The sequence below is a fragment of the Triticum urartu genome, chromosome 5A (assembly GCF_056163025.1).
Source record: "Triticum urartu cultivar PI428250 chromosome 5A, HENAU_Tu73, whole genome shotgun sequence".
NCBI classification, from domain to species: Eukaryota; Viridiplantae; Streptophyta; class Magnoliopsida; order Poales; family Poaceae; genus Triticum; species Triticum urartu.
The window spans coordinates 563,048,151-563,057,469 of NC_141877.1; the positions used below are offsets into that span (position 1 = coordinate 563,048,151).

At 51.3% G+C, this 9,319-nt stretch overlaps 1 protein-coding gene across 2 annotated transcripts; it reads left to right on the forward strand.

The window, feature by feature from the left end:
• Positions 1-1,316: 1,316 nt before the first annotated feature.
• Positions 1,317-4,692, forward strand: LOC125510572 (cadmium/zinc-transporting ATPase HMA3). 2 transcript variants are annotated; one of them, XM_048675788.2, is made up of 6 exons: positions 1,317-1,853; positions 1,987-2,342; positions 2,440-2,695; positions 2,774-3,239; positions 3,311-3,516; positions 3,598-4,692. In XM_048675788.2, the coding sequence occupies exons 1-6, from the start codon at positions 1,610-1,612 to the stop codon at positions 4,518-4,520; spliced, it is 2,451 nt and encodes an 816-aa protein (XP_048531745.2). In that variant the 5' UTR covers positions 1,317-1,609; the 3' UTR covers positions 4,521-4,692. The 2 variants fall into 2 exon arrangements, with proteins under 2 accessions (XP_048531745.2, XP_048531746.2); XM_048675789.2 differs by having other exon boundaries at positions 1,722-1,853; positions 1,992-2,342.
• The last annotated feature ends 4,627 nt before the right edge of the window (positions 4,693-9,319 follow it).

Sequence of the window (9,319 nt, forward strand, 5' to 3'; positions counted from 1 at the left end):
GTTGAACTTTTCTGAATAGTAGATGAACTTTTTGAACACAATGGATATTTTTAGATGTGGTGAACAATTAAAAAAATATGTGATAGTTTTTTTAAACACAATGAACATTTGTAAAATAAACATGACGAATATTTATTAAATGTATGGTTACCATTTTTTGATTTCTCAACAGTTTTCTTGAAAAATAAACAATGGACATTTTTAATACATAATGATTTTTTTAAATGCGATGAACTTTTTTAGTAGATGATGATTTTTTTAAAAAATATATGATTTTTTAAAGATGAATGATGAACCTTTTCACAAAATGTGTTTAATATTTTTTTCAAAAAAAATTAAATACGCACTAGATTTTTATTTTTTATTTTTTGTGAAATACTTTTATATATAAGAGAGAGAGAGAGAGAGGGAGATATGGAGAAAATAAAAAGGTAAAAGAAAAACCAGAAACCGACAAAATCATTCTACTCTGCATGAACTAGGGATCTATCTAGGATAGCCCACGCCACAGGTATATGGATGAAAACCCAATAGGGCTCACAAAAAACATGGTATATACTCCCTCCGTCCCAAAATTTTTGTCTTGGATTTATCTAAATACGGATGTACCAAATCATGTTTTAGTATTAGATACATCCGTATCTAGACAAATGTAAGACAAGAATTTTGAGACGAAGAGAGTAGTATACTCAAACCGTTGCCTGCCCTGTCCAACTGGGCAGAGGGGCAATACGAGGGAGCTATGCCTCCAAGGAATAATAAGGGCCACCATGGGTTGACGCGCGCGGGTGGTGGTGGTTGTTAAATTTGTTAAGAAACTATAAACAGGAAATTCTAAATCATCAATAAATTCGTTCTTCTTCTTCTTATTATTATTTCTAACAATTAGTTATGTATCGTTACAATCCGCTGATAGCCCGAAACATGACATTCAGCCCATCGATAGCCCTAGCCATAGAAGCAAACAATATGTGAACCAATGTTTAGAAAAGCATAAATGGTCCAAAATTATGTTAAGTTTCACGACCAATCGGGGAGAACTAGTACTAATCAACTAATGATAGATAGCTTCGTAAATTTCAAGATGATATGTCGGCCCAGTCTTTCAGAGGTGCTCATAGGAGTAGGATGTGCGTGTGTGCGTTTATAGAAATGAGTGTATGCACATATATATGAGCGCTTGCGTCTGTACTGTGTTAAAGAAAACTAATGATAGTAGGTAGAGAATTTGAAGGGCACACATTTGAGGCCGTCCATTTGATTCGTCTTGCCGTTAGTAGCTTACAAGATATGCGGGCTCCGGTGCATTTTATGTTGGGTGTGCGGTGTTGGCCGGTGCGCTTGGTGCATTGTGGAGCTTGTCCTCTCACCCTGAACTCGTGGAACAATCGATGCTTTGCCGGATTTGAGTTCACCAAATTCCAAGACTTGTTTCTGTCAGTGCCCGCCGTCGCTTTCACTGACGCAGGATTGCGTGCATTTTGTAGCTCAACCTCTGCTCCTCTTCCAAACCATCGATCCCTGGCTCTGTCGTTGACTTATTTGCAATCTCTCCTTTGGCTTCGTTTCTTGCTGTTCATCTTCATCCGCCCGCGTCTCTGGATCATCGATGATGGGCGGCGGCGAGTCGTACCCGGCGCTCGAGGCGAGCCTGCTGGCAGAGGAAGCGGCGGCGAGGAGGCAGTGGGAGAAGACGTACCTGGACGTGCTGGGCGTGTGCTGCTCCGCGGAGGTCGCGCTCGTCGAGCGGCTGCTGGCGCCGCTCGACGGCGTGAGGGCGGTGGCCGTCGTCGTCCCCTCCCGCACCGTCGTCGTCGAGCACGACCCCGCCGCCGTCTCGCAGTCCCGTATTGGTAACCAATCAATCCGTCCCCTCTCCTGACCTTACTTACCCTGATCTGAACCCAGAATCTCCATGAAATAAAGCTTAATTACATGTCGATCTCAACGTGTTTGTTGCCTTGTCCGGACTCCGAAACGCACCAGTGAAGGTCCTCAACGGGGCGGGCCTGGAAGCCTCGGTGCGAGCGTACGGCAGCAGCGGGTTCATCGGCCGACGGCCCAGCCCGTACATCGTCGCCTGTGGCGCCCTCCTCCTCGCGTCCTCCTTCAGGTGGCTCCTGCCTCCCCTGCAGTGGCTGGCCCTGGGGGCGGCCTGCGCCGGCGCTCCCCCGATGGTCCTCCGAGGGCTCGCCGCCGCCAGCAGGCTCGCGCTGGACATCAACATCCTCATGCTTATCGCCGTCGCCGGTGCCGTCGCCCTCAAGGACTACACGGAGGCAGGCGTCATCGTCTTCCTCTTCACCACCGCAGAGTGGCTCGAGACCCTGGCCTGCACCAAGGTAATACAATTACAGTGTGGATCCTAAATTACTTTCCATGATCGAATCGAAGGAATCAATATGAATTTTCCTAACACAAAGTGTGATGTGGTGTCAGGCCAGCGCCGGGATGTCGTCGTTGATGAGCATGATCCCGCCGAAGGCAGTCCTCGCCGAGACGGGCGAGGTCGTCAACGTTCGCGACATCGGTGTGGGCGCCGTCATCGCGGTCAGAGCAGGGGAGATGGTGCCGGTGGACGGCGTGGTGGTCGACGGGCAGAGTGAGGTGGACGAGAGGAGCCTCACCGGCGAGTCGTACCCGGTGCCCAAGCAACCGCAGTCCGAGGTCTGGGCCGGCACGCTCAACTTGGACGGTACCAAAACTGGATTGTTTCTTCTCCTTCTTGAAGGCAGCGACGTTCTTGCGGTGATCTGAGCCTACTGTCATGCAGGTTACATCGCCGTGAGAACAATGGCTCTCGCCGAGAACTCCACGGTGGCCAAGATGGAGAGGCTGGTGGAGGAGGCCCAGCAGAGCAAGTCCAAGACGCAGCGGCTGATCGACTCCTGCGCCAAGTACTACACGCCGGCCGTGGTGGTTCTCGGAGCAGGGGTGGCGCTGCTGCCGCCGCTGCTGGGGGCGCGCGACGCGGAGCGGTGGTTCAGGCTGGCGCTAGTGCTGCTGGTGAGCGCGTGCCCGTGCGCGCTGGTGCTGTCGACGCCCGTCGCGACGTTCTGCGCGCTCCTGACGGCGGCGCGGATGGGGGTCCTCGTCAAGGGAGGGGACGTCCTCGAGTCGCTGGGCGAGATCAGGGCCGTGGCGTTCGACAAGACCGGCACCATCACCAGAGGGGAGTTCACCGTCGACATGTTCGATGTGGTCGGACAGAAGGTTCAGATGAGCCATCTTCTTTACTGGTATGTTCACCTCTGAGCATTGAAATTTTCACCGATGAAAACTCGTGTTGAAATGGGAGCTTCTTTGGCAGGATCTCAAGCATCGAGAGCAAATCCAGCCACCCAATGGCGGCTGCGCTCGTGGAGCACGCGCAGTCGAAATCCATCCAGCCGAAACCGGAATGCGTCGCCGAGTTCCGCATCCTTCCCGGCGAGGGCGTCTACGGAGAGATCGACGGGAAGCGCATCTACGTCGGGAACAAGAGGGTCTTGGCGAGGGGATCCTCCTGTCAGACAGGTGAGCTGAGAGCAGAGCAAACATACATTTGGTGCTTTGCTTGGTCAATGAAGTTTGAGAAGAAAATTTTCTTGCTTGCAGTTCCAGAAAGAATGAATGGTCTGAAGGGCGTCTCGATCGGCTACGTGATCTGCGACGGGGACCTCGTCGGGGTGTTCTCGCTCTCCGACGACTGCCGGACCGGCGCGGCCGAAGCGATTCGAGAGCTGGCGTCCATGGGCATCAGCTCAGTACTGCTCACGGGGGACAGCGCGGAGGCGGCGGTGCACGCGCAGGAGCGGCTGGGCGGCGCCCTCGAGGAGCTCCACTCGGAGCTCTTCCCGGAGGACAAGGTCCGGCTGGTGGGCGCGCTGAAGGCGAGGGCTGGGCCGACGATGATGGTCGGCGACGGCATGAACGACGCCCCGGCGCTGGCGACGGCGGACGTGGGCGTCTCCATGGGCATCTCCGGCTCGGCCGCGGCCATGGAGACCAGCCACGCGACGCTCATGTCCAGCGACATCCTCAGGGTCCCCGAGGCCGTGAGGCTCGGCAGGCGCGCCCGCCGGACCATCGCCGTCAACATGGTGTCCTCGGTCGCCGCCAAGGCCGCCGTCCTCGCGCTCGCGGTCGCCTGGCGCCCGGTGCTGTGGGCGGCGGTCCTCGCCGACGTGGGGACGTGCCTGCTCGTCGTGCTCAACAGCATGCTGCTGCTGGGGGAGGGGCGCGGACGCCGCGGGAAGGAGGAGGCGTGCCGCGCCACCGCCAGGTCGCTGGAGATGAGAAGGTCTCAGCTCGCCGCCGTTTCACCGGACGCTGCCACTAAAAGCGTTGGAAAGACGGGCGGCGACGCACCGAAAGGCTGCCATTGCTGCCACAAGCCAAGCAGGTCTCCTGAGCACTCGGTTGCCATCGACGTACGAGTCGACGAGCAGCGTGAAGGGCCGACGGCCGCGACGTGTGCGCCGGCAAAAAAGGTCGAATATTCATCGAGCTGCGTGTCGGCAGGATGCTGCTCCCCGTGAAACAGGTAGCAAGGGAAGCTTGCAAGAAAATGGCTCCCGTGGTGAATATCACGATAGTTGACTGAATTTGTAATTTGGGTAAATTAAATTTATGGAAAGAGAAATGTAGAAGGAAGAAAAAGAAGAATGGCTGTTGGATCTTAAATTTTTTTCCGAGGTCAGTTGGATCTTAGTCTAACGGTTAAGAACATCAACTTACCCATAAATTTTGGATGCGTCTAGGTTTAAGTGGACTGAGACTCAAGTCTCAATCAAATGATATAATATATAATAATAATAAAAAACTAAAAAATTGTACGGATCTTAATGTAAGATCTTACAAGTACTGAAACTTAATCAAGTCTCAGTCAACTGCGACTTCACAAGACTATTAAATTTTCAGGCGACGTTGATGAATATATGAAAGTGGAATCGTGCGGGGGCACGTGTAAAAAGAGCGTAACCATCCTAGTTTTTAGAACTCCTCCTCCGTCGTGGTAGATATTGCTTTTCTTGTAAAGGAGGACATTGGAAAGCAAAGGTTGGTCGTGGCCATGCTGCCCATCATGTAGTTTATAGAAGTAGCTACTCTCATGTAAATAACCTTTGTACTTGATTTCTTTTCTATCTTAATTAACGAAATTGATAGAGCTCCTGCTTTACATTGTCGAAAAACAAATGTGCATTGCGTATTTAAGTATGGAAATAACATACGATCGGTTTGAGTTAAATTTAGTCGCCTTTTCGCATAATTTTATCATGAAACATATGTCCGCTCATTACAAGTACATGCATTCTTGCAATCTCTATGATGCTTAGAATCATTAATCTTGTTATCGTAGCGACTAGAAGGTAGTGTGCGCCGTTGTCACGTCACTTTCTTTATTTTAGGTTATGAGATAGAAAATAATTGTTATTTTCTTCTCCCAAGTAACATATGCAATGCCCGATATAGCCTTACTGTCGGTGATCCCATAGGGCTTACATGAGGCCCCTCTCCCTGTGTCCGTGTGAAAAAACATGCGGTGTCCCCATGTTTGATTTTGGTAATTAATGACAATCTCTATGGACTAATGGTTGCCTTGAGTTATATTTGAAGGATTTGTTCATAGGCTTTTCTTGGAGTCCATTTGTTGGTTTCAAGGAGAGTTTGCAATGACCAAGGTGCTATTTAAGGAATTACCTAAAGATTGGTCATGCGAGAGGTTGATCAAGACTAAGTCAAAGAGTGAATCAAGTTGATCAACACACAAAGCGTAGAAGATGTACCAAGAGGGATCAAGTGATGTGACGTCCGGATAATCAAGCTACAGTAAACCTCTGTTAATGATGTCACGTCACCTCGATTACTGTTGCTAATCTTGCGTTAGTTCGAAACTGGTTCGAATTCAAAACACAATCAAGCAAAACGATAAAAGTTTTTCAAATGAAAAATCTAAAATGTTCGGGGTGAGCCAAATAATGCATAGGTAATTATGGCAGAGAAAACACATTTTCATAAAATATATAAATGCACTAAAGTGATTTAAACAACAGCAAAAACAATTATTTAAATGTCTTTGGTATTTTGTCAAATACTAAAGTAATTTATTTGGGGGTTAAACATTTTGTGGCAGTGTTATAATTAGTATTACTGATTTAGGTGCAATTCTTTCAATTTACATAACTAAAAATAAAATAAAACTACAAAGAAAAATAAGTAAAAAGTAAAAGCAAAATAAAACAAAAAAAGAACCAAGAGAGAGACACCCCCTCCCCACAGGCCGGCCATCCCCACTCTCCATATCCCTCACCCCCCGTGACCTAACCACCCCCACGCACCCATGCCCCCACTCTCTCTCGTTCACCTCCCCCTTCTCTCGCTGGATTGGATCGGGGAGGGGCCCGATCTAGCCCCTGCCGCCGCCGCTCCCCAGAGGCTGCCACCGGCCGGCGCCGAGCACCGCCACCCCCGGCCTCCTCCTCGCGGCTCCCAACCTCCTGCACCGCATCCCCGCCGTCCTCCCCACCGGACTGCGCCCGCCTCCCCGACGCCGCGACGCCGCCCCGTCGTCCCCGTCTCCTCCACGCCGGACCTCCTCGACCTCCTCCCCGGTGGCCTACACCGAGCCATGCCGACCCTCTCCCCGTCAACGCCCGTGAGGCCTCCCCTCCTTCCCCGTCTCCCTCTTTCCTCTCTTGCGTCGCGGCCACCGCGCCCCCGACCGGGTCCGGCCACGCCCGCGGTCACCACGCCCCTCCCCGCCGCCCTCGCGCTCAGGCCGCACCCCCCCGTCGTGCTCTTCGTCCCGCGGCCGCACCGCCCGCTTGCGCCGCCCTTTGCCGCTACCTCGGACTGCCCTCTGTTGCTCCCTGCGCAGACCACGCTCGCCCGCACAGCCTGTGCTCGCCGCCCCTGTCCCGCGCTGCTCGCAGGCATGTGCCCCTACCTACCCGCTGCACTCGCTGCAGCGCTGCTGCTGATGCTTCTGCGCCGCTGCCCTTGCTGCTAGCCGCCGCTGTTGTGCCGCCGCTAATCTGCATCGACAGGTCGTCCACTGCCTAGCCCCGCATCACCGTGGCCCCACCTGCTGGCCGCGCTTGGTGCCGCCCCGCTCTGCTGTCCGGTGACCACGCGTCGTCGGTGCCCCGCACGCGCCCAACGGCGCCCTGCAACAGGCGCTATGGCCTCACCCGACGCCCGCATGCCCGGACGCCCGATAGCGCCTGTTTGGACGCTAGGGCCAATGACACGCGGGGCCCAGCCCCCTGGAACGATTTATAAAATAATAAAAAAGATTATAAATAAAAATAAAAATAAAATATTAATTGATTAATTAATTAAATTAAATTAATTACGTTTAATTAACCTAATTAACCAGTGTTAATTAATTAAACAGTAATTAGATTAGCTAAACCCTAATTAGATTAAACAGTTAATGACATGCGGGACCCACCCTCAGCTTGATTAGTCAACACCTTTGTTGACTGATGGCATCATGCTGACGTCATGCTGATGCAATAATACTAATTTCGAATTTAATTAATAATTAATAAATTAGAAAATGATTTAAAACTTTAAACATTAATATAAAATAATCCGTAATTCGATGAAAAAACTTTGTACATGAAAGTTGCTTAGAATGACGAGACGAATCCGGATACGCAGCCCGTTCATCTGCCACACATCCCTAACCCATCGAACTCACAACTTTCCCCCTCCGGTTCATCTGTCCAAAAACACGAAACACCGGGAATCCTTTCCCGGATGTTTCCCCCCTTTCCCGGTATCACCTAGTACTACGTTAGGGCACACCTAGCACCGCGTATTGCTATGTTATGCCTTGTGTTGCTTTGATTGCTTTGTTATTTATTGTGTTCCCCTCCGTTATTTCTTTCCGGTAGACCCCGAGACTGCCGGGGACCCCCAGTACGACTACGGCGTTGATGACCCCTCCTTCTTGCCAGAGCAACCAGGCAAGCCCCCCCTTTGATCACCATATATCGCCTATTCTTCTCTCTACTGCTTGCATTAGAGTAGTGTAGCATGTTACTGCTTTCCGTTATCCTATCCTGATGCATAGCCTGTCCTTGCTACTACTGTTGTTACCTTTACCTGCAATCCTAAATGCTTAGTATAGGATGCTAGTGTTCCATTAGTGGCCCTACACTCTTGTCCGTCTGCCATGCTATACTACTGGGCCGTGATCACTTCGGGAGGTGATCACGGGCATATGATATATACTTATACTGTTACATTACTTATGATACTGTTCGGAGATGGGGGCTGAAGGGGCAGGTGGCTCCATCCCGGTAGAGGTGGGCCTGGGTTCCCGACGGCCCCCGACTGTTACTTTGAGGTGGAGCGACAGGGCAGGTTGAGGCCACCTAGGAGAGAGGTGGGCCTGGCCCTGGTCGGCGTTCACGGATACTTAACACGCTTAACGAGATCTTGGTATTTGATCTGAGTCTGGCCATTGGCCTATACGCACTAACCATCTACGCGGGGACAGTTATGGGCACTCGACGTCGTGGTATCAGCCGAAGCCTTCGTGACGTCAGCGACTGAGCGGTGCGCGCCAGATTGGAACTTAAGCCTGCTCTTGTATTAAGGGGGCTAGTTCTGCTTCCGGCCGTCCACGCAACGTGCAGGTGTGCAATGGGCGATGGGCCCAGACCCCTGCGCCATAGGATCTAGACCGGCGTGCTGACCTCTCTGTTGTGCCTAGGTAGGGCTGCGACGTGTTGATCTTCCGAGGCCGGGCATGACCCAGGAAAGTGTGTCCGGCCAAATGGGATCGAGCGTGTTGGGAAATGAGGTGCACCCCTGCAGGGAAGTTAATCTATTCGAATAGCCGTGATCTTTGGTAACAGGACGATTTGGAGTTGTACCTTGACCTTATGACAACTAGAAACGGATACTTAATAAAACACACCCTTCCAAGTGCCAGATACAACCGATGATCGCTCTCTCACAGGGCGACGAGGGGAGGATCATCGGTTAGGATTATGCTACACGATGCTACTTGGTGGATTTACCTTCTGCTCTCTTCTACATGCTGCAAGATGGAGGTTACCAGAAGCGTAGTCTTCGATAGGACTAGCTATCCCCCTCTTATTCCAGCATTCTGCAGTTCAGTCCACATATGATAGCCTTTTCCATTTGATACCAATGCATACATATGTAGTGTAGCTCCTTGCTTGCGAGTACTTTGGATGAGTACTCATGGTTGCTTTGCTCCCTCTTTCCCCCTTTCTATACCCGTTTGCTGCGACCAGACGATGGAGTCCAGGAGCCAGACGCCACCATCGACGATGACTACTACTACTCGGGAGGTGCC

Bases quoted from the DNA above. Each gene is read 5' to 3' on its own strand.
- LOC125510572 (XM_048675788.2), top strand. From the start codon at position 1,610: ATGATGGGCGGCGGCGAGTCGTACCCGGCGCTCGAGGCGAGCCTGCTG. The intron at 2,343-2,439 runs GTAATACAATTA...ATGTGGTGTCAG, and splicing joins AGACCCTGGCCTGCACCAAG to GCCAGCGCCGGGATGTCGTC. The intron at 2,696-2,773 runs GTACCAAAACTG...ACTGTCATGCAG, and splicing joins CGGCACGCTCAACTTGGACG to GTTACATCGCCGTGAGAACA.